The following is an 18,760-nucleotide window of genomic DNA, read 5'->3' as shown; positions in this document are numbered from 1 at the left end:
TGGCTCGGTGAATAGAGCACTGACCCTGGAGTCCGGAGGACTTGAGTTCAAATGTGGCTTCAGACACTTGACACTTAGTAGCTGTGTGTCCTTGGGCAAGTCATTTAACCCCAATTGCCTTGCCTTCCCTCCTCCAAAAAAAAAACCCCCAATATCTTCTACAAAGATCTTTTTACAGATGGGGCAACTGAAGTGACTCTGTAGTTAGTGGAAAATACAAGGGTAAATCCAAGCTAGACCATTGTGAGGGCATCAGCGTAGTATGCTGTTTTTGTTGTACTTGATAAGCCCTGGGATGGAAAGAATAAACAGCTTGTTAAGGACCGTGTAGTATGTTAGCAACAGATGAGAGACAGCCCTAGGGACCTCCTTTATTGACTCATCCAAGACCCATAGCATGAAAGATAGCTGGGCAAGAACAGAAAGGCAGATTACTGCTAACAGCCTAACAAAGAAAGATCATTTCTCTAATGAGCGGTTAGAGGGAGAAGTATGCATACCACTCCTCAGATCACTGAATCCCAGAGTTGGAAAGGACCTTAGAGGTGTTCTGAACCAACCCCTAACCTAGAAAAAAATCCATCCTCAATATGACATCCCTGACGATAATCATCCAGTCGATTCTTGGAGAATTCTGGCGATTGAGAAACCACTGCTTCTTCAGAAAGCTCATTCTCTTTTAAAGTTACTCATTAACCAGAAGCTCTTTGTATATAAAGCCTAAATTACTTCCCTTCCAACTTTCAACCATTGCTCCTAATTCTCTCTGGGGTTAAGCAAAACAAGTCCAATCCCTTTTATTTTTCCTTCCTTACTGCCTACCTTCCCCTCCCTCTTTCCCACCTTCCTACCTTTCCTTCTTCTTTCCTTCTTATTCTTTCCCTCCTACCTTCCATCCTTCTTATCCTCCTTCCTACTTTTCCTTCCTTCTTTCCCTCATTTCTTCCCTCCCTCTTCTCCTTCCTGTACTTCTTCCTTCCTTTCCTCCTTCTTTCCCTTCCCTCTAAGTAAGGGACCCCAGAGACAATACCTGAACAAGTATCCTATCTACAGCATACTCCAAAAAAATGATCATTCAGTCTTTTCTTGAAGATCTCTAGCAAAAGATAGTTTCCAGGATAGCCCACTTCACTTTTATATAGCTCTAATAGTTAGAAAAGGGAGGGGAGGGAGAAAGTCAGCCATAGTGCTACAGTGATAATTACTAAGGAATATGAGACTGTTGTGTAAAGTGCTATACAAACTTAAGAGAGAAGTCAAGAGGACCTAGTTCAAATCCTGACACTGTCATTCACTATCTGGGTAGTGAACTTTGGACCTTTCTTCTATAAAATTTGAGAACTGGACCAGGTGGCCTCTTAGGTCCAATCCAGCTCTAAATCTGTAATCTAATTATTTCTTTAGGATGAAAAGAAAAATCAGTTCCAGAGTTAAAATACAGAGTAGTTTTCAGAAGGCAAAGTGGAGGTGGCTGGATGGTGCCTTGGCTTTGGTTTGGTTTGTTTATAAAAGGCAAGAGTGTGAAAAGTCACACCTTCCTTAGATGTCAGTTTCCTAAAAATTCAAGTTGGGGAAAAATTGCCAGGGAGACAGAGTGTGGAAGACATGGCTTGTCTGGCTTCGCCTTTAGGAGCAGTGGCATTTCAGATGTGCCATCACTGTAATGCTCAAGGGGTGCTTGAGAGGAAAGCCCAGAATGGAAAATAAGGTTCCTGTGTGTCGTACAAATAGCTGTCATGAACATTCTGTCATTTAATCTTCACAATAAGGCAGAGCCAGGATTATAAATTATAAAACTGAGGCAAGGCTTGTGAGAACATTAGGGTGTCTTGCATTCCTTAGGCATTCTTTGACTGATGGCACCACAGGCGTACAAGGTTTATTTATTTAATAGCAGTAGAGGTGAGAAGTAATCAGAAAAGAGCTAATTCTTATGTTTCTCAAATAGAAGAGAGATGACATACTACTCTGAATGATGCATATTCTGACTTAATAATCAAAAAAATTAGAATGTGTTGATGTTGGAAGAGACCATGGTAAAATAAACACAAAGACTCATCTAAAAGTGACCTTAAAATCATAGAACCATAGGATGACTTGGGGCTAGAGATGGTTTCATTTTTGTTCATGTATCCTCACCCAGTGCCAATTACAAGGCCTTGTATACAGTAAACGCTTAATAAATGTTTGTTAAACTGAATTATTACATTAAAAACTTTTTCAGAGTAAGAAAAAATAATAGGTAAGCTCCATACCCTCCTATGCTAGGGGGATCCTTAGGATAGAGAATCACAGGTGATGGAACATGGAATTTTGGAAGAAAAAACCAAGGACCAGAAAGGAAAAGCGTTTGGTGACAGGGCAAGGATTGGAATATAGGTCCCAACTCTTAGCTCAGTATTTTTTCCACTAAATCCATACTGCATTGTTTGAGGATTTGCATGTCCTAAAATGTGTTATGGAAAGAGGAGATAATATGATATGTTAAAATATGATGATACTGTAACAATTCCTGAAGGAGCGTTAGATGATACAGTTTATAATTCAAGTCAATAAGCATTTATTAGAGAACGATTTTGTGCAAGGCATTGGGCTAGGTAGACCCCAAAACAAAACAATCCCTCAGCTTAAGGAACTTACATTCTTTTGGGAATATATAAGATGCATATAGATGTGCAAATAGGAGATACTCCTAAAGTAATTTTATAACAGGAGTGAGTGGATAGCACCAGTAACTAGGGGAATCGCTAGGAAAGAACTTGTATAAGAGGTAGCCCCTGAGATGAACCTTGAAGTCATTCTGAGAATCGAACGATGGGGTTGGATGTTTGTTGTCTTTTGTTCTTGAAGAGGACCACAATGACATCACTAGGCTACAGTCAGATTTCGGTGTGTCCGACTGACGGATCAGACCAATACAAGCTCAGAATGCTCTACTATGGGTCAAGCACAAATAGTCCGTGTGAGCATTTGGGGTGGATTCTCTAAATTTGTGCATCCTGTGTTTCCTTTGAGCTGTTTCAATTCTACCTTGCTCATAGAGCACAGCACCTTCTCTGATGTGGGCACACCATGCTGAGCAGTGCAGTGCCAGTGTCTCCCATGTCACACAAGTGTCCTTGTATCACTTCTTCTGACCACCATGTGAATGCTTACCCTGTGTGAGTTCTCTATAAAACAGTCTTTTTGGCAAGCATGCATTTTGCTTTCACACGACATGGCCAGCCCACAGAGTTGTACTCTCTAAAGCAGAGTTTGAATGCTTGGCAGTTCAGTCCAAGAAAGGACCTCAGTGACTGGTACCTTACCCTGCCAGGTGATCTTCAGAGTCTTCGTAGGGCAATTCAAATGGAAGTGATTCAGTTTCCTGGCATGGCGCTTGTAAACTGTGCAGGTTTCACAGGCATACAATTAGGAGGCCAGCACAATGGCTCTGTGGACCTTCAGTTTGGTAGTCAGTCTAATATCTCTTTTCTCTCATTCTTTCCAGCCTTTGCAAAGGCACCACCTCAGGCGATACATAATGAATAGTAATTAGGCCAGTATGAATGGAATATGGAATCCATTTGGCAGAAATAATATTAAGTAAGTCTGGAAAGATGGGATATAGTGAAATAGAAGAGCTCTAAATTCCAAAGAGAAGATCTTATAAATATTTTATCCTAGAAACAACAGGGAGGTACTAACGCTACTTTAGCAGGAGTATGACGGGGTCAGACCCAAGTTCAAATCTGTCCTCAGACACTTACCAGCTGTGTGACCCTGGGCGAGTCACTTAACCCTGTTTGCCTCAGTTTCCTCATCTGTAAAATGAGCTGGAGAAGGAAATGGCAAACCACTCCTGTATCTGCCAAGAAAACCCCAAACGGGGTCACAAGGAATCAAATATGACTGAAATGACTCAGCAGCAACATTAATAACAGGGTATTAATATATTGATTAGTATAATTGTTGTATTTCATAAAATAACTTGCCTATATTTCCTTCTGAATATAGATTAGAGCCTTAAGAAAAGGAACAAGGTTGTAAGAAGAAAGTTTTTCAGCAGAAAGTTAGAGGAAGTACTGTGTAGGTTAGCAGGGCCTTCCCCATCTTCCCAAATCCTGCCCCTTCCAGTATAAAATAAAATATTATAATAGGCCATTGACTGACAGTCATGAGATGTGAATTGTGTGACCTTGGACAAATGACTTCACTTGCCTAAGCCCCAGTTTCCTCATCTGTAAAATGGGAGGAAATGGTGGCATTCGATCAGATGATCTCCAAGGCCCCCACCAGCTCTCGGATTCTAGGAGACTCTGCTGTAGTCTACTTTTAATGATCACAAAATGATTCCCACGTGCAGTAATTCAACCATTCCCCCTAATTGGAGCATCTAATTAGTTAACGGTCCAAATTAATTTGGTTAAAATTTTTAAATGGCAACTACATCTGTTCTTAATTTTTCCCCCCTCCAATATGATTAGCCATCTGCTTCATGATAGCTCATCTAAAAACATTTTTCACATAATTAAATTGTCATTTTCCACTTGAAAGAAGAGCCCTCTGTTTGCTCAGCAAAAGCAACAGCCACGTAAGATGTAGAAACACATATCTCCATTGCTTATTTTCAGATATCAACCAGTTAACTAACAAGAAGTTTTAATACAGCACCTCCCCTGTGGCCCGTCCTATATTAGGTTGCTGCAGATCAAAAAGGAACAACATGGTCCTTGTCCATGAGGAGATTGCAATCTAGCAGGACAAACCAGAGATCCTTACACATGTAAAGGACTTAGTCAATAAGTGTGGAAGATAAGGAGCCCCAGCAGTGAAAGGGATCCTTAGGGATCACCTGCTCCATCCAGTCTTTTTTAGAGGTGCTAAGTGAGGCCTGACTCAAAGGGCAATTTTTTATAGATTCATAGGATTTTTCCTTAAAATAAAAAGGAGACTTGACCCAGGTTCTCTGTTGCATTTTAAATCCCACACTTAATGGCATCTGCCTTTCTAGTTGAGTGAGTCTGTGTCCAAAATAAGAAAGGAATAAAAGGAGAAAATCCATGTACAGAACTTATGTTAAAGTTTGCAAAAAGTTTTTTGCATATGTTAACTCATTTTATTCTCACAACTCCCCTGAGAGGTAGGTGCTATTATTATTCCCATTTTACATATGAGGATACTGTGAAACAGAGAGGTTAAGTGACTTGCCCAAGGTCCCACAGCCAGTCACTGCCTGAGGCAGGATTCAAACTCGGGTCTTCCTGACTTCCAGTCCCACACTCTCTCCACTGTGCTTTCTTCGGCTAGCTGGCAAAGTGGACATAGTGATGTATCTGGAGTTGAATAGAACTGAGTTCAAATCCTACTAAGTTATTTGTTGTTATTAGATTGTTTTCAGTTGTTCCCAACTCTTTATGACCCCATTTGGGGGAGATACTGGTGTGGTTTGCCATTTCCTTTTCCAGCTCATTTGACAGATGAGTAAATTGAGGTAAACCGGGTTAAGTGACTTGACCAGGGTCACACAGCTAGTAAGTGTCTAAGGCAATACTTGGACTTAGGAAGTTTAGCCTTCATGACTCCAGACCCAGTACTCTATCCACTGTACCACCTAACTGCCCCTAGGATTGCTTCCTACTTTTTCCCTTTTGTACAGGAAGATAACCATCTCTAACATCTGTCAGTGATGTTTTGGCCTGTTTCCCAACCCTTCAAAAGGGCTCTCTGGGGCATTGATTGGTGAGGAAATCCATAGTGTCTGTTAATCTCTACTTGCAAACATAACATTTTGAAATCCTTGAGCACTGTAACTGGCTGAGGGGGTAGAAGAGTGAGAAAAGAAAAGGGAAAGAGGGTCTGAATCATCTGTCTCTGATGACTAGGCTCTAAGAATTTTTCCTAAAACCCAGGACTTCATCCCTCATACAAGTGGCCATTAGCTTATAGCAAGCCTCATGGCAAAACAAAGAATAAAGGTGCATTTTTCTCATGGCCTAAATTTCTGACTTAATTTAACTCTTACCTCTCAAACAGGCTAATATTTACTCAGAGCTTTTTATTCAATACTTCAGTACACAGAGATAGAGATAGCCCAGCCAAAAGAAACAGATGAATCAGATAGGCAGCCAGGTAGATAGCTAAATGGATGGATGGATGGATGGATGGATGGATGGATGGATGGATAAGAGACACAGAGAAAAGAGAAAGCATTTGTGAAGTTCTTGTATGTTCCAGGCATTGTAGTCTTATACCTATGAGGTGGACAGATGAGCAGTTCCCAGGGGGCTAGGCCCTAGCACAGGCCCAGTGCAAGGTCACACAGATGTGGAGAGGCAGTTCTAGAACCTGGGTCTCTTGACTTACCGACCAGTAGTCTCATTAGTACGCCATACTGATCCTTACTCTCTGTCTCTCCATTCCATCACCTTCTTTGTATTTCTGGCAGCAGGTGAACATGTAAAAGACTTAGAGAAGCAAATTCAGGTTCAGTGCTAAGAAAAACTTAGAGTTGGAGCCGTCACAAAGCAGAATTGGCTATCTCAGGAGGTATTGGTTCCCCTTATCTGGAGGCTTTCGAGGGGTTCCCAGAATTCATGTGATTACACTCAGTGATATCTCTGATCACTTCTAGTGCAGAGATTCTGTGATTCCAGTTGGTAAAAGCCAAGGACAGAGGGGCGGCCAGGTGGCTCAGTGAGTAAGACCGCCGACTCCAGTGTCAGGATGACCTGGATCAAATCTGGGCTCAGATACTCAGCACCACACCCAGAAATAATAACTGGCCGTGTAACCTTGAGCAAGTTACTTAACCCCGATTGCTTTAAAAAAAAAAAAAAGCCAAGGACAGTCTCTCTTTCCCAAGCCCCTTGGTTGTTGCAGTAGTCTACTTTTTCTTCTTTGGAGTCAGTCAGGGTTAAGTGACTTGCCCAGGGTCACACAGCTATTAAGTGTCTGAGGCTGGATTTGAACTCAGGTCCCCCTGACTCCAGGGCCAGGGATCTATCCACTGCCACCTAGCTCCCCCTTCAGTAGTCTTCTAATAAGTGTTTTGTTTGTTTCTCTTACCAAATCTTCTGCCCTTCAGTCCATCCTTCATATGCTGCCAGATTCATCTTTCTTTTTTTTTTTTTTTTGCCTTTTGGAGGGCAATTGCCCAAGGTTACATGGCTAGTTTGTGTGTGTGTGTGTGTGTGTGTGTGTGTGTGTGTGTGTGGTGGGTGGGTGTTAAGTGTCTGAGGCCGGAACTGAACCCGGGTCCTCCTGACTCCGGGGCCGGCGCTTTACTCACTGTGCCACCTAGCCTCCCCAAAACTCATCTTTCTTAATCACAGTTCATGTCACTCTTTCACCTAAAATCTTTAAGTAGCTCCCTATTGTCAACCAAGACCTACCAAGCAGGTACAGTGGATAGGGTGCTGGGCCTGGAATCAGAAAGACCTAAATTCAAATCCATCCTCAAGAGTTATTAACTTTGGGGCAGCTAGGTGGCGCAGTGAATAGAGCACCGGTCCTGGAGTCAGGAGGACCTGAGTTCAAGTTCAGCCTCAGATATTTAACACAAAAACTAGCTGTGTGACCTTGGGCAAGTCACTTACCCCAAATTGCCCTCCAAAAAATATAAATAAAATAAAAAAGTTATTAACTTTGTGACCCTGGCCAAGTCACTTAACTCTAATTACCTCTTTAAAAAAAAAAAGAGGTAGGATTTGGCTCTGACAACTGAGGAAGTCAAGACTGGGGAAACTGAAAAAACCACATGAGGAAAGGTGTAGATGTAGGTGAGCATGGTGAGTGTCAAAGGCTGGTTCATGAGAACAGAGGAATCCTCTTAGGCTGGAGTGGGTGAGAAAGTTGGCAAAGTAGGGTGAGGCCAGATTTTAGGGCGTTCGAGAAACCAGCCTAGCACTCCATGTAGGCAGAGCCTCCTTTTAAAGCCACCCTCAGAATAGCTGATATAACTTGATGGAAGTCACACAGTTGTTACTCTGTTTTTGAGAAACTGCTGCCCTGTTCATTGCAATGAATTAGTCTAAATAGAAGGAGCACTGACTTGGAAATCAGGGGACTTGAGCCCAAATGCCAGCCTTGCCCACTAGTTGACTGTGGGTAACCTTGGCCACTTCTCTGGTCCTCAGTTTCCTTATGCATAACAGCAATAGATTGGGCTAGGTAATTTCAAAGAACTCCATCAACTTGATGATTCTATCTCACACTTTTTGTCTCTTTGTGGAGGCTTTATTTGGAGTGGATAAAAAAGGGGGAATAAATGCTGCCATGGAAAGAGCACTGAATTTGGAAGAAAGAATCTGAGTTCAAATCATTCTATTTATCATTGACCTTGAATTGGTCACTTAGCCTTTCTAGACTTCAGTTTCCTAGTCAATAAAATGAAATAGGGGAGAAGAGGTTGGATCAGGGGAAAGTCACCTGGGATCCCTAAATTTCTTTCTTAATATTTTGATAACTGTATTTCAACATAATTGGTTTCTTTTGCAATCCTACAGATTTTATTTTATGCATTTTAAAACATTATTCTGAGAAGAGAGCCATGTTCAGATTGCCAAGGGGGCCATAACCCAAAATGGGTTAAAAAAAAAAAAAACCCAACCTAGATTAGATGACATTTAAAGTTCTTTCCAGCTCTAAATTCTTTGTAAAGTTTCAGGAGATAGGGAGGCAGAGCATAGGAAACATTTAGTTCTTTGGGTTTTTATTTTATTTAGAGGTGTTAAATTTAATTTAGAAGTGATAAAAGGTAAAAGGCCACATGACTATTTTTTGGTGGGTTGTGTTTTTTTTTTAATAACCTTTCCAAGGTCAGAAGTTTAGCACAAATACACAATGACTCTCAGTCACTAACACTGGCCTGAATTCATCACCTAGGAGGCAGAGGCCGGAAAAATGAGAAAAAGCCAGCACAGGGTTCTAGAAGGAACAGTGTGGCTCTGGTGACCTCAGGGGTGTACCAGGCCCACTCTGGACCTCAGGCTCCTCATCTGCAACACAAGATTAGACTCAGTGATCTCCAAGGTTTTAGTGTCTAACTCTAAACTCTCGGATTCTCAGCTCGTCTCTTGCTCCTCATTTCTACCTCTGCAGAGGCACCCATGGACCGAGCAAAGTGGATCTTCACCTGGCCCCTGATATTCCTACTGTTTATCACCATCCCAAACTGCAGCAAGCCGCGCTGGGAGAAGTTTTTCATGATCACCTTCATTTTCTCCACCCTTTGGATTGCTGTGTTTTCCTATATAATGGTGTGGCTGGTAAGTGATGGCTTGTTGTTGTTTAGTCATTTCAGTCGTGGCCGACTCTTTGTGACCCCATTTGGAGTTTTCTTGGCAAAAATACTGAAGTGGTTTTCCATTTCCTTCTCCAGTTCATTTTACAGATGAGGAAAACAAAGGAAACAATTAAGTGACTTGCCCAAGGTCACACTAACTAGTAAGTGTCAGAGGTCAGATTTGAACTCAGAAAGATGAATCTTCCTGACCCCAGGCCCACACTGTGTGCACTGTTGCACCACCTAGCTGCCCCTAAATACCTCCAGTGATGAGGAATTAGCCTCTTTCTGTTTTTGGACAGCGCTGGTTGGTAATCATTTTTTGTTTACATTGACCTGAAATCTGCCTCCTACAACCTTCTCCCGCTGCTTCTAGTTCTGTCTTCTGGAGCCAAGCAGAAAAAAAATAGAATTCTTCTTCTACGTGACAACTCTTCAGATATTTGGAAATAGCCTTTGTGTATGCCTCTGCTCCAGTCTTCCTCAGTGGTCTCTGTGCCAAAATAAAAGACTCCAAATGTTCCACTAGGCTGTGGACATGCAGAGCTGGGTACAACTTTAAAAAAAATTAAGATATTAAAAAAAATATTTTATAAAACCTACTCCTTACTGGAGCACACACCTCTTATTTTCTACCTTAACTTATTCCATCTTGTTCCCCTGTAAATCACCTCTGATTTCCTTGCTTATTTCCTATCATTGGTTCTTTACTCATTGGCCCTGGTAAGTTGTGGGGTGAGGAGCATGAAGAGGGTTCGTATTGATGGGAGCCAGGAACGGCTATGGGAGCCTGACAGGCAGCAGCATGGAGTGAAAACAGCCTTAGAATTGGAGTTACAAAACTTTAGTTTGAGCTACACCTATGTTGTCCCTTTGCATCTCTGTTTCTTCATCTTTAAAACGAGTGGTTCAACTAGAAAGAGACATAACTAGCAAATGTTTTGTGCCCAGAGTAAACAACCCCAAACAAACCCTTGACAGGGAGAGAGAGGGCACAAGGCAGTGAAGTCCCTAGAATACCATACCTCTGTGGAAAGGACTGCTGCGGGGAGGAAGCAAGAAAAGATGGGGCCAAGGAAAAATTCACCAATGGTACATCTATTGTCAGAAAGAACAGGAGACACTTTCTAATAGCTTCCTATTCTAAATCTTACTATTCTTGCTCACCAGCTGCCAAACTCAATTATTTCTATGCTGTTAAAGGACTAGAAGTACAATCAGCATCCCCTCTATATTTGTCCACCCTGGGCTGAAGCGCTGATCACCCTGCCTTAGTTACAGTTCTGGAACTGGTTGATCTCTTAAATTCTTTTTCAAATCTAAATTCTGTGAGGTGAATGATTGGATCATAGGATTACTGATCTAGACTGGAAGTGACCTTCAAAGTCATCTAGTCCAACGCTTATATTACGGCTGAGGAAACTGAGGCCCAAAAAGTTTGTGACTTGTTCAAGGTGACACAAATAGTAGTAAGCAGCAGAGCTAGAATTCCAACTTGGAGGATCTGTTTGTTTTTAAATTCATAGTCATTCCCAGAACATTGTTTTCTTGGGCTAAAGGAGAGAGATCACTGTTGGCTTTGAGTGTGGTGGACCATCAAGAGTCATTTGAAACTAATATGCCTGATGTTGGTGTTTAGTTCTTCCATCTTCAATCTGTTCTTATGCTTAATTACCACCCCCAGTGATGCCTCCACAATAGTCATCTTTACCCCAAGTGTTGGCCTGGACCTGGGCCAAAATCAGGAAAGTTTGTTTTTTTATTCTTGTCCTCCTTTCTGAGCCCCTGGTTTCTTCTTCCTCCACTGCCCTTCACCATGCCTGAAGTGTTCCAATGAGCACCCAACCCAGGCTTGCAGAAATCCCTTGGGCCTCCACATTATCTCTATACCCTTCCTTGCCACCCACTTATGCTATCCCAGAATTCCCAGACTTTCAGGGCAATGATCTCAACTAGGTATTAAGAAATAAAGCAAACTGGGGTGGCCAGGTAGCACAGTGAGTAAGACCACTGGCCCCAGGGTCAGGATAACCTGGGGGATCAAATCCGGGCTCAGACACTTAGCACCCACCCAGAAACACCTGGGCGTGTAACCTTGAGCAAGTTACTTAATCCCAATTGCTTAAAAAAAAGAAAAGAAAGAAAGAAAGCAAACTGACTAAACTAATTAAATTCAACAAACATTTAGCAAATGGTTCCTACTGTAGTTCCCTTTCTAGGAGTTTTTGTTGAGAGTCATTTTTTACCAGTATTTGCAGGTGATTAGCTCAATTAAGTTCCTGCTTTTACTCCTCCATCTTGACTCTGCCTATTGTTGTTGAGTCATTCAGGCTTATCTAATTCTTCATGACCCAACAGACCATAGCATGCCAGGCCCTTCTATCCTCCACTATCTCCCGCAGTCTGCCCAAGTTCATGTTCATTGTTTCCATGACGCTATCTGTCCATCTCATCCTCTGCCATCCTCTTCTCCATTTGCCTTCAATCTTTCCAACATCATTACTGGATCTTTTCCAATGAGTTCTGTCTTCTCATTATGTGACCAAAACATTTAAACTTCAGCTTCAGTATTTGACCTTCCAGTGAATGGCCTGAATTAATGTCTTTAAGTATTGGCTGTTTTAATCTTGCTATCCAAGGCACTCTCAGAAGTCCTCTCTGGCAGCACAGTCTGAAAATGTTGATTCTGTGATGCTCAGAAGGCTTTCTTTATAGTCCAACTCTCACAGCCACATGTTGCTACAGGAAAAAACACAGCTTTGACTCGGCACTGAGGGAGACACCAAAGTGAATAAGAGAGAGTCCCAGTCCTCTTGGACCTTATAGCCTAGCCTTAAGCAAATCAGTCCAGGGAAGGATGGAAAACATTTATTAGTGTTTTCTCAGGATAGAGCATTTAAAGTTAACTAACATTTATATAAGGCTTGCAAAGTCCTTTAGATGCATTAAATTATTTTATCCTCAATACCATCTGAGGTAAGTGCTATCTATCCTAATACATTAACACAACCTACCTTTGACAGCTTCCCAGAACCCTCCCTTTTGTGCTTATAGATTGTGGGCACCCTTCAGCACCCCAAGAATAGTTCCACATCCTCAAATTCTAACCCATCCCACTCTCTTACCCGTGGTTCAAAAGCCAGAGATATTTCTCATTTATGGACCAAAAAAAAGGCCTGGCAACTGGCTTCTATTATCTCTCCTTTATGTGATCTTGATTTCCCAGTAATCTCAAGGTTGGTGGTAAGGGTTTGTGGTTTATCCAGAGAGGGATCATTTGGACCCAAGCTAGGTTTTGTTTGGGGTTTGTTTGTTGTTGTTTTTTCTTCTGCCTGCCTTTCTCATTCCAGTTATATTATGGTCAACCCTTGGTTACCATAACGGTCATAGCAAAGAATGTCTCCTCATCTGCTCTGATGATAGTAAAAATCTCTATAGATTCCCAAATTCACGTGAAGACAAAGGACATAGAAGATAATCCAACATCTAAATTGCCAGGTTGATTGTGTAACCACCTGCAAAAGTATTTTGACTGCTTATGTTAATGCCACATATGACAGTGGTACTTTTCTAACTGCAAGGTGCAGTCTTATCTTTTTTATTTAAAGATGTATAAATATTTCATTCAATTTACATTCCTTCAGCATAAATTGGCTTTTGCTCAAGCACCCTCCCAAAAAAACATTACAAGAAAAGAAAAATCCTGAAGCTGCCATAGAAATGCTTGAATGTGCAGATTAGAAAAATAAAATTCATGAAATCATGAATAGTACCTCACATTTTCTCTAAAAATGAATTACTGCTCAACCAGTTTGAATAAGTAGCTTACAGAGAGGTGCATTCAATATTTCATTAAATATGAACAATGATATTTAATAACATTTGAAACCCCAAAGGCCAGGGAGTATCTACCTCACAATCTAGTCTAAAGCAGTAATGGTAAGTGATTTTTCTCAGAGAAAGAAGTAGGAGGCTTAGTATTTATTCTGGTTGCCACTTAGATAAAAGTACAGTTGCCACAGACTCCCCACTTTAGCCCTACTTGCTTTTTGGCACATTATACCCACACAGACACACCTCTGAGCAACATCCTATCCATCCATCTGCATGCAACAATAATGATATTAATAGTCACACCTCCTCTTCCCTTACATTTGCATAGGATTTAAGAATTTCCAAAGCACTTTCACCTTCATTATTTCCCATTATCCTCAAAACCACCCTGGGAAGCAAGCAAGGTTAGGGGCTTTTTGTACCATTAAACAGAATAACCTGACACGTGGGGATGCTATATGATTTATTAGCTGTTAAGCTGAGGCATGTGGTCTGGAGCAGGCACCACATGGCGAGTCACTTAAGCTCTCATTAATGCAACAACTCCCTAAGATTGTAAGCTACAGAGAAGGTGCTAGGTGCAGTGGACAGAGTCAGGAAGATGTGAGTTCAAATCCTGCTTCAGACATTGACTAGCTGTAGGACCCTGGGCAACTCACTTAGCCCTGTTTGCCTCAGTTTCCTCAACTGTAAAATGGAGATAATAATAATACCTACCTCCCAGGGTTGTGATGAGGATCAAATGAGATCAAATGATCAAATCAATTATTTGTAAAGCACCTGGCACACAGTAAGCACTTAATAAATGCGTATTTCCTTGCTTCCTTCCTTTTACCAGGGCTTCATCTGGTAGCCCTTCCATGCCTTCCCAGCCTTTGTAATCCTTGTCTATATCTTCCCATTATTCCTCCATAGAGGAGCTACCTAGTGCCCTAGAGATCTTCCATCATCTGTCCCCTACTTTGACCACAAGTCATACAAAGAAAAGCAAATAAACCACAATCTTGCCCATAAGGAGCTCCTGCAATCAAAATGTTTTTGTCTTCTAATGCATTACTCAATGGTTGGTGCATAGTTGGTGCCTAATAAATTCTTATTGACTTAACTTGAGACAGCAGACAAATAACTATGTACAGACAAGTTGTGTACATAATAAACTGGAAATATTTTCCAAGAGTTGCTTAACCCTAAGGTTAAGTAGGACCAGGAAAGACTTCTCCTTCTTGCACAGGGTGGTACTTTAGCTGAGATTTGAAGGAAACCAGGAAAACCAGGAGGTAGAGAGGGGAAGAGAGAATTCCGTGCGCAGAGGTCAACCAGTGCACATGCCTGGAGTCAGGAGATACACGGTTGTGTTGTGTGTGAACAACAAGTATGCCGTGTGTCCCTGGATCACAGAATATGTGGGGAGGTGACTAGAAAGATAGTGGGGGGAGGGCAGCCAGGTTATGAAGAGCTTTGAAGGCAAAAAAGAGAATTTGATCATTGATCCTGGAAGCAGTAGGGAGCTACAGGGGCCACATGGTGAGAACTGTGCTCTAGGAAAATCAGTTTGACAGCTGGGTGGAAGATAGACCAGAGTGGGGAGAGACTTGACAAATAGTAACAAGAGTCTGCAAAACTACATCACCACCTTTTCTGACTCTACCCACCTGGGTGGCACCTGGCTAAGGAGGTTGTTGTGTTCTTTCTGTATTCACTGAAAACAAAACAAAAAGTTTCCAAAGACGTCCCATGGTTATTTCAGTTTGTTTTTTTCTTCTTCTGCAGGTGACTATTATCGGATACACACTTGGGATCCCTGATGTTATCATGGGCATTACTTTTCTAGCGGCAGGAACAAGTGTACCAGACTGCATGGCCAGCTTAATTGTGGCCAGACAAGGTATCCTAAGTGGCATGGGGAGTGGGGGGAGGGGGTAGAGCCCTGAATGGAAAGTCAGGATACCTGGTGTCTACTGCCAGTCCTACTGCTAAATTAGCCTTAAATCACTTTGGCAATTCACTTCCATTCTCTGGGCCGTGATTTTCTCCTGTATACCATGAGGAGGGTGAACAGAATGATTGATCCCTGAAAATCCTTCTAGTCCTAATTCTCTGATTATATATCAAGTGTCTGAAGCCAAATTTGAACTCAGGTCCTCCTCACTCCAGGGCCGGTGCTCTATTCACTGTACCACCTAGCTGCCCCTCTGATTATATATTATTGAGACACCACTGGTCACACTGGATTTTGAGCCAAAGAGGACCTGGGCTTGAATCTTGCCTCTGCTAATAGACTGTGTGACTTTGAACAAATCATTTCACCCTCATTGGGTCTCAGTTTCCTTCTCCATTTTACATGTCAAATGGAGAGGGGGAGGTGAGGTGTATAACATTTCTAATGTCCCTTCCCACAATCCTAAGAAGGTCCTTCTTCTAGCATTCTGAAATCAATATCAGCAGGTAGCCCTCTCTCCCCCCAACCAAAATTACAAGTGGTTATAATATGTAGACCTAAGATTACCTGAAAATGTCATTTATTATATTATTCAGCATGTGGGTGAAATCCAATAACCGTACATTAGTCATCGATCAAAAGGCATTTATTAAGCACCTGCTGCATGCCTGGCATTGTACTAGACTCAAGGAAATAAAATAATTACTCCTCAAAGAAAGCTCACATTTTTCTTCTTTTTCCTTTATTTTTACATGCATTTATAATCTGTCCTTTCCATTGCCCCTTCAACTAAACAATAGCAACAAACTGAAAATTAAAACCTTCATGGTAAACATACTTAGGCCAGCAAAATAAATTCCCATGTTGACCATGCCCCAAAATGTTTCTCTTTCTCTGCATTTTAAGTTCATCACCCCTCTGGCAGGAGGTAGGTAGTTCAGAGAGAAGGTGACTTCCAAAAGTAGAACTGTGAATGAAGATAAGAATTTGGGAAAGACTATGAACAGGAGAGATTTCTAGGCCTGAGGAGAAAGCACATGCAAATGAAGGAAGACTGGACATGGACCCCACAAGCCATCTCCACTATCAAGGAGCTTAGATACAAGTGGGGAAGACACCTTGGGTTGAGAATAGCTAGCTAGTAGACCAATTTGATTGGAACAAGGGGTTTGTGAGTGGAATCCATGTGCAATAAGGCTGGAAATAGGGGTGGCTAGGTGGCACAATGAATAGAGCACCAGCCCTGGAGTCAGGAGGACCTGAGTTCAAATCCGGCCTCAGACACTTAACACTTACTAGCTGTGTGACCTTGGGCACATCACAGCCCCAATTGCCCTGCCTTCCCACCTCCAAAAAGCAAAAAAAGGCGGGGGCTGGAAACGTGAGTAGGAGCCAGCTTGTGGAACTCTGAGGAGTTTTTACTTATCTTAGAGGCAGTAGGAAGCAACTCAAAGTTTTTAGGCAATGCCTTGTGGAGGGTTTTTTTGGCAACTATGTAAGGAGCAAAATGGAGAGGGAAGACTAATTGGAAGTCTATTATAATAGTCCAAAGGAAAAAGGTAATGGGCTTAAGTAGGATAGTGACTGTATGAGAAGAGCAAAGGGAACAGATGCCAGAGCTGTTGTAGAGAGGGAATCAATTAAAAAATATATGCTAGACTTTTTGTAATTACTGAATGGAGTATACTTATTCTTCAGTATTGCACACAATACCTTTGCAAAAGTTAATCTTTATACTAAGGCACAAAGCACTCATAAGTACAGAAAAAGAAATCAACAAGATTTGACTACTGAATGTGGTGGGTGAGGTAGAGGAAAAAGTTGATGCTCTCTCCAAGGTTCTGAACTAGGGTCACTAGAAAGATAGTGTTACCCTCAATGGGAAAAGGGAAATTTGTTGGAGGGGCGGATTAGTCGGGGAAAGATAATCAGTTCCATTTTAGACAAGCTGAAGGTATGATGCCTACAAGATATCCAAGAAGAAAGATCACTGGAGTCCAGAGGACCTGTGTTCAAATGCAGCCACAGATACTTACTAGTTGTGTGACCCTATGCAAGTCACTTAACTCTGTTTGCCTCAGTTTCCTCATCTGTAAAATGAGCTACAAAAGGAAATGACAAATCACTGCCAAAACCAAACAAATCTCTGCCAAGAAAACCCCAAATGGGGTCACAAAGAGTCAGACAAATTGAAAATGATTGAATACCACAAAGAGGACTTTGGGATGAGAGGTGAAGATCCAGCAAAGGAGATTGAGAAAAATCAGTTAAGCAGTTAGGAGGAGAACCAGGAGAAAGCAATGTCATGAGAACCAGGAGAGAAAAAAGTATCAGGGAGGAGGAGGTGGTCAGGAGAGTCAAAAGGTGTCAGGAACTGTGAAGATGAGAAAAGGCTGTTGGAATTAACTGAGTGGAGTTCAGTTAACAGACTTCATAAGTTCTAAACATTCAATGTTCTAGGGTTCCATCCAACTCTGACATCCTATGCTCATGACAATGGTGCTTGGCTTGGTTCCTTTAAATGACAAGCCGCCTGCTATGCATCTGAGTTCCTGTTCAGTGCTTTATACCCAGAAGACACCTGTGGGTGGCTAGTCCATCATTCCTTTGTTTAGACTAAATTAACGGAGAAAATGTATTCATACAGCTCACACTTGGGAGAAGAAAAGCGATTTAATAATAGTGCTTCCAGGGGTTTCAGCTCCTATCTTTTCAGAGATGGAAACTTTTGCACCAGGTGACAGCTTTTGCATACTGAGCCCATTCTTAAGAATTAAATCCCCGGAAGGAAACCTATAATCATTCCCCATAGAAAATAAAATCCTTTTGTGTTGGCCAGGGTACGTGAAAGTTATAGAGAAGAATTCAAAGTACTGTCTATCTTAATATAGAAAGCTTTCTTTTTGTTAAGAGAATTTCCATTATCCAACTTTAAGGCAATGGGTTGATTTTATCTTCCCTGAGCTCATGGCATGGAGGAAACAGTGGCTTCTTTTAGGTACACAAGCAGAATTCAAGTTCTAGCAGGTTTCAACCTGGAAAGGTTTCAGGTACAGGCCTAGAAACAGATTGTGTGTCTGTCCTCCAGGGATATTCATCATTAGAAGACTGATTCCTTCCCACCTATGATGAATTTTTTGCCTCCCCCCAACTCTTTGATAAAGTGCAGTGAAGTTGCTATTTGCATTCATGAAGGGAGTACCCACAAGGTTGACATTATGTATCTAAGGTGCTTAATAATTGTGTGTTCAATTGAAGATCTGACATGTCAATTACATTATAAAGACAATATGGTACTTTATAATGATTGAACTCTGAAAAACTCCTCTTTTGTGCCTATTTTGTATGAGGCCGTGTGTCAGGAACTATTAGAAATTAAACAGATGCCTAAGAACCACTGTCACCCTCATGAAACTCGCAGCTTAGAATAGGAGATGGGACACACAGGCAGCCATCACACTAAGCAGGTTATGGTCCTGCTACCACAACTGTGTGACCCTGACTGAGTCACTTAACTAACATTTTTTTGCTCTCAATTTTTTCATCTGTAAATTGGGAATTACGAAAGCATCCACCACCATACAAAGTTGTCATGAGGATCAAATGAAATAACATATAGAAAAAGACTTTTCAAACCTAAGTGCCAGAGAAATCTTAAATATGATTATTATTCTTGTTGTTACTGTTATTCCTGGAAAAGTTGCTGTGATTAGAAATGACAT

General features: G+C 41.6%; 1 protein-coding gene across 1 annotated transcript in view; it reads left to right on the top strand.

The window, feature by feature from the left end:
* The window catches only part of SLC24A4 (solute carrier family 24 member 4), a 285,532-nt gene that overhangs the window by 254,385 nt on the left and 12,387 nt on the right, over window positions 1-18,760 (top strand). The window contains exons 13-14 of the mRNA XM_069086048.1: window positions 9,082-9,248; window positions 14,870-14,984. Coding sequence (XP_068942149.1) covers window positions 9,082-9,248; window positions 14,870-14,984 — 282 coding nt within the window. The remainder of the gene's footprint in view (window positions 1-9,081; window positions 9,249-14,869; window positions 14,985-18,760) is intronic.

Source organism: Petaurus breviceps, unplaced genomic scaffold (assembly GCF_028583685.1).
Source record: "Petaurus breviceps papuanus isolate PSGF00001 unplaced genomic scaffold, PetGlider_PUasm1.0 177, whole genome shotgun sequence".
NCBI lineage: Eukaryota > Metazoa > Chordata > Mammalia > Diprotodontia > Petauridae > Petaurus > Petaurus breviceps.
This window is presented reverse-complemented; position numbering and strand designations above follow the sequence as displayed.